This window comes from Centruroides vittatus, unplaced genomic scaffold (genome assembly GCF_030686945.1).
Source record: "Centruroides vittatus isolate TY-2023 unplaced genomic scaffold, ASM3068694v2 contig_2157, whole genome shotgun sequence".
NCBI lineage: Eukaryota > Metazoa > Arthropoda > Arachnida > Scorpiones > Buthidae > Centruroides > Centruroides vittatus.
The window spans coordinates 97,437-117,065 of record NW_027121345.1 but is presented as its reverse complement, the minus strand read 5'-3'; the positions used below and the strand labels follow the sequence as shown (position 1 = coordinate 117,065).

General features: G+C 37.5%; 1 protein-coding gene across 1 annotated transcript in view; it reads right to left on the bottom strand.

Moving 5' to 3' along the window:
• LOC136970753 (sorbin and SH3 domain-containing protein 2-like) overlaps positions 1–19,629 on the bottom strand; it is a 122,720-nt gene that overhangs the window by 95,234 nt on the left and 7,857 nt on the right. The window contains exon 3 of the mRNA XM_067265206.1: positions 15,733–15,901. Within this exon, the coding sequence (XP_067121307.1) occupies positions 15,733–15,901 (169 nt within the window). The remainder of the gene's footprint in view (positions 1–15,732; positions 15,902–19,629) is intronic.

The window sequence follows — 19,629 nt, the reverse complement described above, 5'->3', positions numbered from 1 at the left end:
ATAAAGTATAAAAGGATACTATTACAAATAACTAACAAAAATAAGCTTATATGTAATTTATAATTCGCTTTTTGCATTTTATATAGCATAATTATGTTCCAAGTAATTTAAAATGACGTTGAAAAACATAATTTAATGTACCGTATTTTACTTAAATACTACTTTGAATGTCTCAAAGCCCGATGTTATAATAATAAGCCAAACAATTTCCGTAATTAAATCGGGATACTTTACCGCCACTATCAATAATTAAATTCTAAACAACTTGGTACTAGAGATGGGCCGTAACCGCCATCTCTTATTAAATCTAATAATGGAAGAAAATCCATACAATCCAGTGGAAAGAAACTTCCAGCACGTTAAACCTGTGGATGGAAGTAGGTCAATATCGAGATGCTGCCAAAGAAAATCCCTTTCAAGACTTGGTCAATTTTGTTTTAATTCTTTTATTACCTCACTCAAACGCAGAAGTAGAGCGTTTATTTAGTCAGATGAATATTGTTAAGATCAAACTGCGGAATATATTGAATATTATTTCACTCTGTAGCATATTAACGATTAGATATAGTTTGAAAAGATTAGGGTAATGCAGCTATGATTATGAATTACCAGCAAATGTCATTAGAAAAATAGGCACTATAAAATCATACCAAAATTTAGAGTTTGAAGCAGGACCATCTTTTGAACACAACAAAGAAATTGAAGAAGTATGGTATTTAGCGACGAATTGACTTTTTGAATAAAGTTAAAAATAGATTAATTGAAGGTTGGTTTTTATTTTTGTTTAGCTATTTTTCTAGCGAATTTTGAAAATTTTTAAAGCTATTTTTAGTATTTTTTTTGTTTGTTTGCTTTCAGCTACTTTTATTTTTTTGAGTTGGCAACCCTACCTTGAAGTCTATAAACACAAGGTCTGGACACGATAGCGTAATGCATCGCGGCAGTCGCCATATTGGGTCCGTGGGATTGTGTGGTGTTTCTAGAGAGAATTTGGTTATTTGTTTTTTTCGATCTCAATTAGTGAATTTCTTGTTATCTACTTTTTAAAAAATGGTTTGGTATTCGGCACCGAATTGTAAAAATTTGTCAGCCAAAGATGTAAGGTTTTCCAGTTGACAGATCGAAGAGAGTGATGATTTAAGAATTAATGTAAGTAATGGTTTATTAATTCTTATATACAGAGGAACCAGGTTTATTAGAATTGAATAATAATAAGTTTTCATCATGAATAATTGAAGAAATTCTGCCTTAAAGATTTCTGTCTCAAGGTGACACTTTTTTCTTTTGATAATGTACTGGACATTCTTAATGTACAGTACAGAGCATAAAATCTATACTGTGACCCTGGAACTAGGACCCAATATGGCTGCTCCATTAGCGGTGCCGTAGATAACCGTCCACGGTTACTTACGGCACCGCTTAGGGACGACTCATTATAGCCCACGGCCTATACTCACCCACTATTGCTCTACCTCCGGAATGATGTATATGTTATGGACTAAGTGATTTTTAATTCGTAATGTCCATCATAATGCCCAGTCATTGTGAAAGCCCAAGCACTCACAAAGTCAGGGTTCAGTAAAAAAATGAAATCAAGATGTAGAAAATATCCTTAGTTCATGATTAGTGGCTAACAACACTAACAAATTCGGAAGAATTATGTTTTCTACAATTGATGAAAAATCGAGCGCATCATACTGGTATAAACTGCAGCTCTAATGAGATCATGTTTGAAGCAAAGTTAAAGTTGGACTAAAGAATTTTATACCTCGTGAATCATTGACCAACGTTAATACAGAAGAAGATTTAAGAGACTCTTTTTTTCTTACATTTAAACTCTTTTCGTCCTGTGGACACTAAGAGGGCCTCTTTCTAGCAAGCCCATTATAGATTCGGCCAGGTCCACAATGGGGCGGCTGGGTGGCGAGGGACGACCTCCCAAAAAATTCCTGGGGATTTTTCAACCTGTTCGGAGTCGATCCCAGGTCCCCAGAACGGTAGACTCGACCGTTCGGCCGTCAAAGAGACTCTTTAAAACTAACAACAATACAGCTTTTATATAACAAAAATGATATTCCAGACGTTTCCTTTAAATTAATTTTTTGATTGAAGTATGAAGTTCTTAATAATACGTACTTTTAAGAGATCTCATGTCGTTTTTAAATACTTTGAAATAATTCTTAATGAAAAAAAGTGGAGAGTTTTAAAAAATATCAAATTGCCCAAAGGAAATGTAGCTGTAATCATAATGTCTGGTCAATTTAATAAATTAGTCAATATATATCAGGGTGGGCGGCCATTTTAATCATTATAAATAATGCCCTATTCATCACTTGGTCCATAACATATATACACATCTATGAACATCTCAAAACCCGAAGTTCTAATAATAAGGCAAACGATCGTCGTAATTAATTAATTCCAGAATATTCGTAACTGTTTAACAAATATTAATTTAATTATAATTATTAAATTCAATAAGAGATGGCGATTACACCTACCTCTAGTACCAAATAATGGGTGTACTATAGATTACCACCTATGGAATTTCAGGACTTTGATTATATATTTGAACTCACGGGACCGAGACGAGTTCAACGGTACCCTATTTTTGGACCGGAGACGAAAAATAAAAAAGTTATCATACTTTTTAAGTTACCATACTTTTTTAATACTCTCATGAAGACGGCACCATAGCTGCTCGTACTGCCATCTTGCGGTAAAGTCTGCAAACCATGACGTCGGACTACGGTCATCTCCAGGAGGGTTAAACACCAAGAGATATTTAGAAGTGTGATAAGATAATTGATCATGATTGTGCATCTGCAGATGTATTAGAATGCATAATAGATTATGTCGTTGGCTTTGTTGAAAAAAATGAAAAATTTTACTGGTTGTGAAGTTTGTATTAAGACATTAACTAAAGATGAAGGTTATCAACCTGTGGCACAGTTGACTAACTTAAAAATAAAAAGCAGACTCACATACCCAAGTACTTTACTTTTTTCATTACTTAACCAAATTGAACAACAATTATCAGTCAGCATGTTTAATGATGACATTCTGAATGACATTGCAGAAGCACTGACATATAAAAAAAATCACGTTTTCACATAAAGCATATAAAAATTAAATGTAAAATATTACGTACTTCTAAGATTTAAGGTAATTTGCCAGACACAACATAAAATTGCAAGGCGTTTCAAAAGAGAAACGAAAATATTCCAAACTTCTTCCCGAATTAAGCTGTTTACTTATAACCTTTTTTTTTTTTTTTTTTTTTTTTTAACGGCCGGATGGGACCCGGGATCGAATCCGAACGGGTCGAATAATCCCCAGGAATTTTTCGGGGGGTGGTCCGTTCGGATATGTCGGGCCCCGTCCCTCACCACCCGGTCTCCCCATTGTGGGCCTGGCCGAACCCATAATGGGCCTACTAAAAGAGGCCCTCTTAGTGCCCACAGGGCGGAAAGAGTTAAAAAAAAAAAACCTTCTTTTTTTAATACAGTATTATTGAGTTTATAATGTTCGAATAATCAGTTATTAAGAATTATGGTCGACGGCCGGATGGCCGAGCGGTCAAGGTGGCAGCCTACCGCTCTGGGGGACCCGGGATCGAATCCGAACGGGTCGAAAAATCCCCAGGAATTTTTCGGGGGGTGATCCGTTCGGATATGTCGGGCCCCGTCCCTCACCACCCGGTCGCCCCATTGTGGGCCTGGCCGAACCCATAATGGGCCTACTAAAAAAGGCCCTCTTAGTGCCCACAGGGCGGAAAGAGTTGAAAAAAAAAAAAAAAAAAAAAAAAAAAAAAAAAGAATTATGGTGTACTAAAATTTGTCGCAGAAAAAAATTATATGCAAACCAAAACTGCTGTCAAGTGCATACAGAATAAAATCGTTCGTAAAGGACACTTCTAAATAACGGACACCTTTAATTAACGAGCATTTTAAACTACGTCACGAAACCTTACCTGACTGAACGCGCCGCCGACCAAATTTCGCTGCCAATCGAACGCTTTCAATATTCATTTCTATTGGCGCTGACCAAATGTGCCACCGACCAACACTTTTCATACGTTGATTAGAAAAATCGTTATAAAAGTTTTAATAGGCGGAAATTCGAGCTTTTGTAATTCTGAGTAACATTTTGAATAAAATTCATTTGTTTCCGTGCAATTTTATCTGTATAAGCATAAAATTAGGCTGTATGGGAAACCCTGGTGAACCCGAAAGTTTGGCCAGCCCCTTACAGATAACCAGAAAGGCTTAAGTTTAAAATTGAGCTTTCTAGACCCGATAGCTTTTACCATAGGAGCCTCTGTACTGCTGAATGAAGGGGAAAAAAAAGAAAATACAGCTTTTTGGCGGTTTTTGCACTTTTCAATTGCTTGTATTTCGACATCTGCATTATAGAAAATTTTGCACACTACCTAAGAAAACAATTTTCTTTCGAACGAGATATTCGGAATTACTTCGGGTGTTTGTGGGGCAGAGAAATAGACTTCCAAAAATCGGCAACTCTGATTCCTGTATATATGGTTAGTCGGTAGCTTTTTTACTTGCCGTGACTCCTGATACTGTATTAGTTTATAATATACAAAATTATTTAATTTTTTAAAAGAATATAAAAAAAAAATTCCCCCATATCACGGAGGTGCTAAGCAGACATCCAAAAGAAAATAGAGAGGTTGCGGCCGACGTTTTCAGGCCAAAACGTGAACATCGGACGTCGAGCGCCGCCATCTGGCAATTCTAGAAGGTTGATAATGGCGTTCACTACGTCTAGCATGGTGAGTAAAAGTTCGACTTAAACTACTTCATCTTTTGTGTTTGGCTTTAACATTATGACGTATTTTTCTAAATAATGATTATTTAAGCATTTACGAATAGTATTGTAAAAGAAAAAACAGACGATTTTAATCCAGAAATTATTTAATTATTCAATTTTTTTACAAGTGATTTGAAGTGCCTATAGAATTCACATATATTTCTGTTCATAATAGCTTATCATAATTCCGTAGGAGTAGGCATCTTCTACCATCAACAGCGTAATACGTTTGTAAATTTTCTAAAAATAATTTCCCGAGCTGCTTTCGGATTTACATAAGCCACTACTTCCCTCGACAAAAGTATGAGGTAGTCCTATCGTACGGTAGGAGACACGACGCTAATTAAGAATAATTACAGTCAAACCTGTTTTTATGCGGTCAACAGGGACCGCATAAAAAAAGTCTCACATAGAAAATAACTCAAAACCGTACGAAATAGAATTTATTGACAACAGATGTCAGCACTTGACTGCATCGTCTGGTCTATCGTCTGTTTTACATATTTTTGTCCAGGTGGTGTTTTGTTGACTTAAAAAGTAAATTATTTCATTTTTCGCATATTCATGCAATAATATTACTATAATAAGTGCATTTATGCTATAATAAGTTTATTTAGCTATAATAAGTCAACGTGAGACATGACGAATCGCACGAGACTAGTCGCCAACTATACCGCACAAATAAAAAATCGCACAAAAAAAACCGCATAAATTAAAAATTCGCATTAAAAAATCGCACATAAAAAGAGCGCATAAAAACAGGTTTGACTGTATTTAGTATTTTTTTTTTTTTAAAAACTCTTTCCGCCCTGTGGGCACTAAGAGGGCCTCTTTTAGTAGGCCCATTATGGGTTCGGCCAGGCCCACAATGGGGCGACCGGGTGGTGAGGGACGGGGCCCGACATATCCGAACGGACCACCCCCCGAAAAATTCCTGGGATTATTCGACCCGTTCGGATTTGATCCCGGGTCCCCAGAGCGGTAGGCTGCCACCTTTACCGCTCGGCCATCCGGCCAATTATTTAGTATTATTAAACATCCTATAAATACTTTAAAATAGTTTAATGTGTTTATTTACCTTCGCTAGTAACATTCGTCGTTGTTAAACGTGTTCCGCCATTTTTCAACCATATCCCATGAGTCACCTGAACGTGCGCTGCAACGATTTTTACTTGGAGTTCAAACGTCAAACGTGTACTTCTGCTTGCCGTACAAGTTTAACGTTTGAGCTTCGGCCGCAACCTCTCTAATATCCAAGGAATGATGACGTTACCTTACGTCATCTACCGGTTAATCTTCACCCCAGCCGCTTGGGTCCGTTCGGATGCGGTGGCCCAGTTTTAAAGCATAGAGAGCATAGGGACCGTCCACGCAACGCTCGACGGTTCAAAGTAGTAAGCATGGTGTAAGAATACGGGTGATACCACTCTCCATTCAAGACGTTGGCGAATAAATGGTTCAGCTTACTCGAGTATCCACCAGATGTCGTGACGATGTAGAAGTCCAATTTTGACCATTGATTACCACTATCAACAATTTCTAATTGAATTCTAATTTGTGTTAACTTAAATAAAATTAGTGAAATTTACATAAAATAATCTAAAAGTGAATCCGTGAATAATTTTTTACAATTCTTCGTTAAATTGAAATTTTTATAGTCTAAAAAATTTGAAATACTGTATATATTTCTTTAGCTATTAAATGTAATTTAAACTGATAAACCGTCGAAAGTTTTTTAGTTTCGTTCCCGTTTCGAACGGCCGAGTGCCGACCAATCGTATGTCTTGACATAATAATACAATTATTAAACATAAAACAATTGATACGCAAACAAAAACATCCGAGATGTAAAAAATTTCTCCAAGTAAAAGCTTAGGACAATTTAGACGACATTGGAAATGTTTCTTAGGAGTTTTTCTTTGGTAAAGATAAGTTTGGCGTTGGAAAGCGGTATCCACACGATTTTTACCAGTAATTATCTTTCATTAGGCCTTTAAGCCCCAAGCTTATCTTTATTAAAGAAAAAGTCATAAGAAAAATTTTGACCCGTCGTCTAAATTGTAGGATTTTACTTGGTGTAATTGTTTTACATTACAGTTTACAATAGACGAAAAAGTTAGATTTCTTTCATTTTACGTCACACTGTAATCCTTAGTAATGAAAGCAAATTCAAACACAGAAACGACTACAATTTATTTCTAGTTAAAAACGCAGCAGCACAATACGTACTGTATATAATCACACGTTACAGAAATTTAAGAATACAAAACCTACAGTAGAGGATAGGCCTATGTAGTCATATCCAAAAGTTCAGGACCTAACTTACAATAAAATTTAAAATAATTAACCTCTAATGAAAAAACTAAATCTGCTAAACAAAATATAGCAATTAAAAATTACTTTATTTAATTTCTTCTGAATTTACAATGTATTTCCATACAGAAGGCTACATTGCTCTGCAGTCCCAGACGATACCGTAGTTTGATGCTTTTTTCGCCAAAATTCACTTTTCGACACTAAAAAGTTTTACAGTTTAAAACGACCGGGGGAAACTTAGGTTGCAACGGACGAAAATTCAAACATCTAGTCAACGTCAGCGAGTCGGAATTCTTAATCCATCGAGACTTATTGTCGGATCACACGCCTATGGTAATCTTTCTCTCGTGGAAAGACACTGAAGTAGGCAGTTACTGAACGAAAAGATGCAGGAAAATAATACTTTAATACAATTCCTACGCTATGCTTTATCATCTTGTTTTGCTCCAAATTACTTTTACTCCTCAGACCTCTCCATCAATCAACTGACAGATTATTTCCAAGATATCTTGTTGATTTTCATTACCTTCCCATTATAATTTCCTACAAAAAACTAAGACAAAGCATACAGAATTTTTAGCAAAGTTACTTTCAAATGAAACAGTAAATTTAATAAAGCAGAAAAAGAAGTCGATTAATGAATTAAATATGAGTACAATTCCAATTGACCAACATGCAAGAAAATTATCCGATATAAAAAATAAAAACAGGAAAGAAGATTATAATTACCAGTTATAAATTATTATGATCACCAGTTCTCTAATACAGCGTTAAGTTCCTCGACTGAATTTTGGCAAAAAAATTAAACGTCTGCCTATTGATATTGACCAAAACAACTAAAGTTTAATGAGAAATTTTTCAAAACGGTGAAATAATAAGCAATATTTTTGCAGAATACTACAGACAGATGAAGGGTGTTACCACCTCAACTCCAAATACTAATCATTCATTCCCACAATTCTGTTCTTACAGTATAATTGATTCTTTTGTTTTACATAATACTTCTCCTACAGAGATTTTTGACTTTTATTATGAACATAAAAATCAATACCTCAGATATAGGTAAGTTAAATATAACAATTCTAAGACAAATAGCAGACATCATTGCACCGCCACTATCATTTCTAATCAATAAATCTTTGTAGTATGGAAAATTTCCGGAGAAGCTTAAACATAATCCTGTTTATACCAATATTAAAAAATGAAGAATCCAAACAGGAATTAGACAACTATCGTCCAATCACCATCATTCCGATTGTAACTAAAACGATAGAAATAGTTTTCTAGAAAAGATTTTCTAATTTTATAAATAATGCCATATATAATGTCATAAACAGTAATCAGTATGGCTTTAAAGAAGGTTTCTCTACAGCTGACGCATAAACACATCTCAAACAATATATGGTTGATGGACTTCACAACTCAAATATAGTGGAAACAGTGTTCATTGACCTATCCAAGGTTGTTGATAGCGTACACATCAAGATATTAAAGAAAAATTGTTTAAAGTTAGATTAAGAGGAGTGCTATTAGACTGGCTAACTACTTATTTGTCTAATCGAATCTACTATGTCGAGGTAAAAACTAAATAGATAAATCCTTTCAAACGAATAAAGGAATGTCACAAGAATCCATCCATATTAGGCCCCTTGCTATTCAACATCTATATAAAGAAATCTTAAAAACTACTGTACTCCCAAAAACAACATTATAATGCATGCAGATGACATTATAATCGTAATAACCTATGTAGACTGGACTCCTCGAGCAATCGAAGAAAATTTAAACTCTATGTCAGCCAAACTAAGTATCTATATGGAAAACCATAACTTAAGTACAAATGAGAACAAAGCAAAATATATCTGCCTGGTAAATAGAAATAAACTAGTAGATTTAGACCGAATAGAAGTAAAAATTAATAACATACGTATCCAAAGGGTGAATAGCGCAAAATATCTAGCTGTCAAAATAGATGAGTCTCCGACGGCGAAATCATATAAATACTCTTGCATTGTCCTTATCCAAGTTTACCGTAATACTTAAGAAAATAAAGAGATACCCAAACTTTGAGACAGTATTACGCTTATATCATATACATCAGGAGTCCCCAACCTTGTGCCCGCGAGCGTACATGCCCCCGGGGCAAAGTGTTGAACTAATAATAAAATAATTAAATCTTAAAAATAAAGAAAATAAAAAGTTACTTTAGTGTATAAAATCTTGCTAGACGTAATGAGAAATTTTCTAAATTGGCTACACTAATCGAGCTGCACTAATTGCTGTCTAATCCATCACACCTATCATATCTATGTCTCCAACGGCGTCTCTATTGAATTAGTAGTATGGTATTAGTTGTCATCGCTTGCTGTTGTTGTAAATTCGTACTGTTGTAATCACATGCTATCGTTGTGTTGAGTTTGTATAAAAACATTCTACCCCAAAATGAGTAATCCAAGTAAAAAATAACGAACCTATCATTTTAACAAAGATTGGGAAAAAGACAAAGTTATCGAAAGTTAGGAGAAATGTATTTGCTTAATATGCAACAGTGTTATGTCAATGGCAAAAAAAAAACACACACAACGTCGAACGTCATTACAAAACCAATCACAGTTCTTTTGAGGTTAGCCCCTTCCTACCCACGCTATGTAAAGATATATATTAAAAATTACCTTTGAATTACGTAGAAAAAATTTATTAAAGTTTGCTGGAAACTGCATACAATAACAAAAATGCCTTTGAATTGAGTTAAAAATTAAAAAAAAAAAAAAAAAAAAAAAAAAAAAAACTTGGATCAAACTTCTAACTTAGAAGGTAATTTTTTTTTTTTTAAATAAAATATAATACAAAATATTGTAAATTTTTATAAGATTTTAAAAAGCAAAGACGGTCAATACTCTATCCGATCAGTCAATCTAATTCTTATTTTAGTAATGAAAAGTCTTGCTACTGTGAGATCGGGAAATCCCCTAGAATGTAAAAGTATAATAAATTGTTCCCTATATTGAATTGAGAATTTTCCTATTATAAACATCCTCTCTAGAAAAGATCCTGGCCGAGAAAATATGCGTCCCCGGCCGTATAACTGTCAACTATCCATTGTTCTTAGGCTGAGTACAGATCATCTTGCAGCTTAAGTTTATAGTTAGCGCCCGAATTCGCCGTATTGTTTCCAATCCCGGAAACACCTGTGACCTAATCACATTCACGTGATCCACTTTCCCAGCAGAAAGCTATATAAGAGGCTTCCTTCCCCCCCGGACGGGCAGTCGATCGTCAACCGGTAGATAGAGGGTGTGCCGAAGAGAATTAACGTCTCTTGCTTACAAATAAGTCTCTCCCGGAATCCGAGGGAACTTACGTCTCTTGTGCGAAACTGTGGATATCCTATAATCCTACCGATACGGGTACGACGCTATAGAACATTGGATTGTCTAAGAGGTATGGAACCCATCTATGTGAGCTCTCTCTCCTCGCGTGGTAGGGATATATAGCTTTTTATATATGTCACCCCTTTAATGTCAGACTTTTGTAACGTATATTTTTTTTTCATTAAATCGTTGTTATCCTGTTACATGGTGTCTTGTTTGCTCGAATATTCGCTTATCGCCTTACCACGATTCCACCTTCCCTCCTACACTCGACCGGATGAAAAGTAGTCCCGTCCCTACGGGATCCCTATCGACAAATAAGCCATCTCTGACTCGTGGGCAAGTCCCTCCGACTTGTTAGCCGAAATTAGACAGAGGTCTGACTTCGTCGTCCCTCCTCGGTACCCACACTACCGAGAATGCCTTTTCCGATTCAATCGATGTGATTGGAATGGTGTTTAATGCATTTAAGAGAAGACAAATATTATGTGTTTTTCACCCGTAGCCTGAAAGATTTCTAGTTCGTTTTCGAGATTGTAGTACTTCTTTTGTTCTCTAGTATTCTTGATTTGTCTACCTCGACTGCTTTAATAGAAATATCATAGCCCAATAATTCGGCAGTTCGTTTGTCTTTAATAATCGGGTTTATGAAGAAAAACTTCATACTTGCAGACTTCGTACTCGTTTGTATCCTTGCCCAATTTGCACAACTTAGCGTTACGCGGTTATTGAAGCTACTGGGCACGGTTAAAAATTAAGACAGCGTAAGCACAATTATTCCAGATATTAGTAATAAAGAATTTTGAGAGTCCTGCCACAAATAAGCTACGTATTGATTATGGACCATTTGTGACGTGCTGTAACGAGCAAAAATTTAAAAAAAAAACTAATAAGTAGATTTAAAATTAATAAATACAAATGTATTCTGACAGTTTATGAGTTAATTATACTTTCTTTTGGCAAAATTTCCTCAACCTTAACATTAAATGAGAAAAAAGTAAATTTTAAAGAAATTTTCGGGATTTCCCGTGATATTTCCCGGGCTAAAAAAAAAACCGAGATCCCGTTTGTGAAACCCTAGTTGCAATAATGGATTCCCATTGCAAGAAAGATGAATCCTTTCCGTACTTTATGAATTATCACCGCATCATACATCAAGAATTATTATGTGCCAAAATATTATCCTTTGAACATGTTATGCATGTTGTTATTAAAATAATTAACAAAATTTAAGCAAATCTTTTATTACACAGATTGTTTAAAGCCCTTATAGAAAAGGATGAATATTCCCAAGCTGTTATCTTACATACAGATATCAGATGGTTAAGTAAAGGCAAAGCACTTGGCCAATGTTTTGATCTTTTGGAAGAGATTTTAAAAAATCCTTATTTCAAAAAGTCAAACGTTTGAACAATTAGATAACCTACAATGGTTGATAGACTTGGCTTTTTTAATTGACATATGTGAAAAATTGAACAGTTTAAGCCTGGGTCTCCAGGGAAAAAATAAACATTTAGCTGAAATGATTAGCTTTTTAAAAGCATTCAAAGCCAAAATACAGTTTTGGATAAATAATTTGTCGAAAAATTCTCTTATACACTTTTCAAGGATAAAAAAAGTGACTGACGAAAATAATTTTGACTTAACATTATTTAATACTCATGGCTACATTTTTTGTAAATCCTTTTACTACACAAGTAGACATTACTGAAACTGCTAAGTCGATAGCAGAACTTCTTCAAGAAGAAACATCGAAAATTGAAGAAGAGATTTTTAATTTCAAAATGTCATCATATTAAAATCTCACGATACTGATGAAAACTTTTCCAATTTAGTTGATCATAAAAAGTATAATCTTTTGAAAAAAGGAGCCTTCAAAATCAAATCCTGTTTTGTTTCCATATATTTGGGCGAATCTTTATTTTCCACCATGAATATTATAAGATCAAAAATCAGATCTCAACTTACTAATGCCAACCTTGACGATTGTTTACGATTGGGGTTACACTCCAGACTGTGAGAAATTAGCAAATGAAATGGTGTCAAAATTCGGCTTTTATAATAAGTTATAGTAAATATATGTTACAAAATGCATGCTATAATAAAAGATATAATATTCATTTTTTTAAATCCGATTTGCGCCCGTCACTGTTTTTTGCAATCTCGAATGCGCCTGCGCCAAAAAAAGGTTGGGAACCCCTGCATTCTTTCTACCATCGCTTTATATTACAACCAGGAACATGAACAAAGTACGTGCATTATATTAAAAAAAAAAACACGTTCTTTTTGGCAGTTTTAAATTAATTAAACTTTGCAAGAAAGAATCATTTATAGGCTAAGTAACTTGCTAAAAAAATATTACCGACCTTGTAAATACAACCACAGATGGAAAAATGATCAGCTAATACCAAAATCCAAACACTGTTCCCGCCGAACCACGCCAATCTATTGGAAAGCTCTGAAAGGAGAATATTAAGAAAATTAACTTGAAGACAGTCTGTCCAAAACTGGGAACCGCCATTTATTCGCTTCTAGCGTATAATTTGACAATGAATACAAACATTTGACCTTTCGTTTCAGGCTGCTTGGTCGTCAAGTTTGAAAAAAAACATCCTGTAAAAAACACAAAAATATCCAATTAAAATTGCAGGGTTAAAATTGAAACTGGAGGATCTTACAGACATCTTCGTTTTTCTTTCCATCCTTACTATTCGGAAATACTCCTTTAAACTTGACGGCCAAGCAGCCTAAAAAGAAAGGTCGGGTCGTCAAATGTTTGTATTCTGGAACACTAGAAATGAATAAATGGTGATTCCCAGTTTTGGACAGATCGTGTCTTCAAATTAATTTTCATAAAATTACCATCCGACAAAATTCTACAAAAGAATATTAAGATTTGAAAACCTACAAATAATTTAAAGATGTTCAGAAACGCTCGAATTATGCTTAGTTTAGTTTAGTTTCGTATGTTAACTGTTCTTTCTGTAAGTTTGTTACGATGTATTTGCATTTTGTTTTGGACACTCGAGAAAGGCTAACGACCACAGTGTCGTAAATAAAGTATCCCTATTCCGTTTTCTTAATATATAACATCGGTTACATGGCATTTAGCATATTTGTACACATATACGTACAGTACGTACTGTACATTACATCTCGGATAATTCCAAGTGGTGATTATTTCGTCCGTCGAATTTCCCATATCGATTCCATTGGTTTGGGTACGGGAATCGATCTCTCTCCCAATTACCGTTCAATTATTTACACGGAATCTGTCTCCGCGATTGGTTTTTCACTTTTGTTTTTATTTTTTCGTTTCGACTATATTAGTTTTTAAAACAAATAATTTAAATTAAAGTTTAAAATAAAACACGAATAAACCTCATTTTGCGTCTTCGAATTTTATGGCAGAACAAGAAACTAGTTTTTAACTTAGGCACCGCCTGGGAAGAAAAAGCCGTAACTTTATCTCTACCGATCCGGCCGCATTTTACGTATTCGTTAGGCTCAAAGACCGAAACATCAACCTTCCCACTTTCGGGGCTCCGGCCACCGGGCGAAATTGGCGCGGCGGCACATTCGACGAGACCGCCGATTCTTTTAATAATCGACAAAAGCATCCGTGCAAAAATTAGTAAATTTCTTTATTACTCAGAATAAAATCTAATTCTAATTTACCGCGAGAATTAAGCCGGAAATAAACGGTTAACCCGGTTAATCTTATGTCTAAGTCTTACCGTTCTATCCAAACAAAAACATCCGAGATGTAAAAACATTTTTCCAAATAAAAACGACGGTCAAAATTTTCCAAATGTACGGTAATTACAGGTAAAAATCGTGAGGGTACCGCTTCCCAGCGCCAAACTTATCTTTACCAAAGAAAAGTTCCTAAGGAAAATTTCGACTGTGGTCGAAATCGTCGTAAGTTTTTACATCTCGGATGTTTTTTGTTTAATAATTGTATTATTACGTCAAGGCATACGCGTCGCGCTGCCGTCGGAACGCTTTCGATACGCCGTTTAGAAAAACTGTTATAAAAAGCTGTAATTGGCATAAATTCGAGCTTCTGTAATTCCGAGTAACATTTCGAATAAAATTCATTTGTTTCCGTGCAAGTTTATTTGTATAAGCATAAAATTAAGCTCTATGGAAAACCCTGGTGAACCCGGAAGTTTGGCCAGCTCCTCACCAATAACCAGAAAAGCTTAAGTTCGAAATTGAGCTTTCTAGACCCAGTCAGTGTCTGCAGTGCCGGATGAAGAAAAAAGAAGAATGCGACTTTTTTGGTCATTGTTACACTTTTCGATAGCTTGTATTTCGGCAAGCGCTTTATAGAGAATCTAGAAATTTTGCACACTACCTAAGAAAACAATTTTCTTTCGAACGAGCTATCCGGAATTACTTCGGGTGTTCGTGCGGCGGAGAACTCGACCCCCGAAAACGGAAATTGATTGCTGTATATAATATAGTCAGTCGATGACTTTTTTACTTGGCGGGGAGTGACTGACGTGACAGTTTCTAATAAATCGTTAATATAAAATATTGTTCGAAACGTTCTCTTTGAGCACGTGTAGTTATTGAAAGCGAATTTGCAATCGATCGACAAAGGGACTTGTTTGTTTGTTTTATTAAGTTATGGCAGCGCAACACTTTGGCATCTGCCTAGGGGATGCCTTCCGGTAGGTCTTTTTAAGGGTAACTGGCCCCTATTGGGGCGTTACGGAGGTGAAGAAAACCCGGAAGACTCTACGCGGCCGGCCTGTCCCGGCCAGCCGCCACCCCACCACCCAACTCCCAGTGTTCGAACGGAACTGCTTGGCCAACAAAGCGACTTACAAATAAATTTCTTTATTTGACTTAATCTGTAATACCATTTTAGGTACGGAGAAATCGTAAACAATGCAATGGACCAAATCGTCTTCTCGACTACAATATTGATTACTAAAGACAACGAAAAATTACGTTTCTTACACTACGCTTCTTTTAATCGTGTTACGTTTTATGGCGGGAAATTTTCCCAAGAATATTTTTCTGATAATAAACGACGTTCGGAACCGGTCTCTTGCCGGAAATTTCCGGACGGCGTAGGAAAGAAACGGAGCGGACGACGGCAGAGCGATGGGCGCGAAAGTCGGCCGTTACGCGTCGACCCGGCGCGACGTAACGGCCGGTGGCAGTGACGGATATGGCGTATTAAAAAAAAAGAGCGTCTGACCTCTGGCCTTCTGTAGCAGTATGACGGTGGGACTCAGCGGCTGCGGCAGTCCCGATAGAGAGCCAGAAGCGACGCGACCGGAAGGACCGGCCGCGCGACCGTTGGCGCTATCCGATTCTATCTTCTGAGTCATCTTCTCTAGGGATACGGCGGGAACTAGGCGATCTCTCTGTAAAAAACGTTTCGACGTTACCACGGAAAACGGGAATTTCCATTTAAATTTTAATAGACGACGCGTTAAATCTATAATTTGTAAACCGAGTTAAAATAAATAGATTAAGTCGCCTGAGCTAGACCGAAAACCCGACACCGGAGAAAAGTCGCCCTCCGCCAAGGCTACGTATTTTCCACTCTGGGAAAATAAGGTCAACTTTTTCCAGTTCTCGCTCGGCGCCACTTTTAAAGAAAATTTCGTTTCGGTGCCGTTTATCCGACAAGACTGGATCCGACCGGCGCCCGACGCGATACGGCTTCCGAGTGGGCGCGGAAGTGTAAAAAATAGCCGGAATACGAAAAGGCCGACGTCCGGCGCCGCGCGCGCTTACTGGCGCGTTCTCTCTCCGCCGTTGGGTGGCGCGCCGTCTAACGACGACGATACGATAAAAGCGCCGCGGTGAAACGAAAAATACTCAGAGGTGTCCGAATGGCGACGAAATAGAAGACGGAAGACGCGAATCCAAAGAAACGGGCGACGGAAAAATTCCGGGTTAGTCGGAAGGCAAACGGAGTTTCGTCCTTTCCGTCTCGGGCTTTGTTACGCTGTCGATAAATGCGGGAGGAGGGCGGAACGGAAAACACGCCGACGTAACCATGGAAAGAGGTCGAAAATAAGAGGGGACGTCTTTAAGTTTTCCGAGCGGAGAGAAGGACGAGCTTTAACCCGGCGACCACCGATTCCCTCCCCTTTCCGACTGCGACCGACTAGTCGGGCGTAGTCGTCGCCGTTTCCCCGGCCAGCGTCCCGGAGGTAAATGTGCGGCGTGCTGGCGGACCGGTCTCGCCCGGTTTTCCGCGACGCGGAAGCGGAGTCGGCCGTCGGATCCCGCCTTTTCCCGGACGCCGACTCCGGGCGGTTACCGTCGGAAGAGACGTTACGCGGCAGGTGGACCCAATACCTGAAATCGCCCGACCGCAGGCCTACGACGGGCGGATGCTTCTCCCGGAAGTGATCGGACCGGACGGAAGGCGGCGCTTCGGACGGCCTCTCCGTCACTTCCGGCCGGGCGGGAAGGAGAACGGCGTCGGACGTTTTTCTTCTTCCTCCGGGTGGGAGCCGCCGCGGGGGTTATCCGCACCCGGTCCGGTGGCGGAAGAAGGCCGAAAGTTTCTAATCTGTTAAGTCGACTGGCTATTTTTTGCCGGTAAGAAACTCGCTGACGTGTTATACCCAGTCTGACGTCGACATCGCCTTTTCTTACCTTCCAATCGACAAACATTTTAAAAAATCTAACAGATTTACAATACAAATAAAAGGTTTCCGGTTTACGAATTTATTTTTACCGGGTTTTCGGAGTGTTTGCCCGAATGCGTAATTTTTGAGGAGACGAACGTCCATTGGCTTTTATCCGCTATTTACGAACGTATCCAGCGATTTTCGCGCCGCCGGTACAAATAAAGGTCTTGGTATTTTATAAACTTGTATATTATTTCACTTCCACTGAGCCCGTATCTTCCGGTAGTTTCCCAAAGACCGACGGAATCTTTTCTACTTCTCCGTTACGCCCTTTTTAATTGAATATTTTGGAAGACGGCGCTTTTTATCTGTAGAAAAAGATAGGAAAATAATCCGGGCGCCGATCGGCGGTAAAGGTAAAGCCTGGCCGCTTTTCATACGGACGTCGAACGCTTTTAACCGTCTTCGGACCGGGGCTCTGGTCTGCAGGATGATACTTGCCAACAGACGGCATTAGTTCTAAATTATGCCGCTGCGGCCAACGGCGCCAATGGCGGGATTGGATTTGTGGTATTTTCTGGTGGTAATTACAAATTACCAGTGCTTTATTCGTTAAAAATCAAAATGAGTTAAAGTTTAAAATAGAAATCTTATAAATGAATGATTTCTCCATAAAAATACATTAATTAAAATTTTTGCCGTAATTAATTTCGCTCGTTAATCAAATCCCTACTTAATTCGGAGATATCTGTATATTTTAAATTAAATAAATTTAAAATGCGATTAAAAATTCCCCGCGGCATTGTGACCGTCTCGCAATAAATAATTGCTCGTGTTTTTAACGTTATTTTTCCTTCATTAAAAATGCTATACAAAATTTAACTGTTTACAACATAAAGTCGTCTTACGGTTAAATCTGCTAATGAAAGTTATCAGTGGCGTAGCTAGGGGGTGTGATAGGTGCGGTCCGCACCGGGCCCATGGAAAGCGAAGGGGGTCCACGGGAGTCCCAAAATCACAAGAAAACAAGACCCGAAAAATGTTTCACGGCAATCAGAACAAAGCAAAATTTGGCATTTGGATGCTCGAGCTGGTGCTCGATGCTCGTGTAATAGGGGCCTATTACACAGGAAAATCAGCAACTCAACTGTAATCTAGTTATACACTATATAAACCACTACACAAAAATATTATAGTCCGTTTACGTAAACAAAACAAAAAAATACCTAACGCATCATTTATCAAACGAAAGAAAATGAACGTCTAAACGCAATGTTTTTAACGGAATAAATAAATTCAAAAGCCGAAATTTATAGACAAAATTACTTGTTTTCGTTTGGACGTTCCCGATTACCATTACGGAAAAAGGACACCCACAAATCTGGTTTCGCACCGGGTCCGGAGAACCGTAGCTACGCCACTGAAAGTTATTTAACTTGGGCTGACCGTTCGCCGATTATACAGTCGTCTTCGGGTGGACAACATATAGGCCTATTTCATTTGTTCGTGAGGTGAGTAGATATTCTGTCCTTTTAACATTATTTCATATTTTCGGCAACTCAATTTCGCTGCAGTTATCGAACCCAAGACTTCGTCTGATGAATATCCGAGTGTTTCTTGTCTTGCCTTTTGATGGACCTCAAACTCGTGACTATTCCTTCGGCGTCCCTTTTACCGGGTTGCCTTGAGTTAACTCGGTAACTCGGTTGGTGTGTGTTCTGTCAGTAGAGATTTCACGTTTCTCGCTTTCGTTTTCCATCCACTGGAAGGAAAATCTTTTTGCCGTCGTCGTACCTTTTTCAATGGCAGTACTTGTCCGAGTTATCTATAGTTTAGTGTAGTGTATTTATCCAAACACTATTTTTTAAAAGAAAAACACTTTCTTTTCACGATGGAATTTTTTAATACATACAATTTAATCTATACATATAATCGAGATGGGTTGATGGTAATAATAAGGCATCTGTGGAGGATGGATAGGGTGCTTATTGTACCTGTTGTTCTTTCCTCTACGGATGTCATACCACACACTACACGAAAGCCTGAGAACATTACAATTGACGTGTGTTTGATGTATGTGATTAAATTTCATATTTTTAGGAAATTTCTGAATACAGACACACACACTGATCCACATTTTTAATTTGTCTTGTTTTGGTTACTATGCCTTGACTCTGGTCCGGCATAGTACACAGTCACCGGTATCAACCGAGTATAACTCACTAAACCCAACATAATAATAGTAATAATAAGCGCAGAGCCCAAATGGTTAGGAGTTGAAAGTTGAAATTTGGTACACAGGGTACGTCACGAGAATGCGCACTAAGAAGGAATTTTTGGAAATTCTCCCGCAAAGGAGAAGGAGAGGGATAAGGATTGCCGCGAAAAACTCGGTATTTTTGTATTTTTGCGAAAAATCGAACATATTTTTAGATCCATCTAAAAATTCTCTGTCTCGGAAGAGGGGGACTTAATCCTTGCACCCGGTGAAAAGTGATAAGATC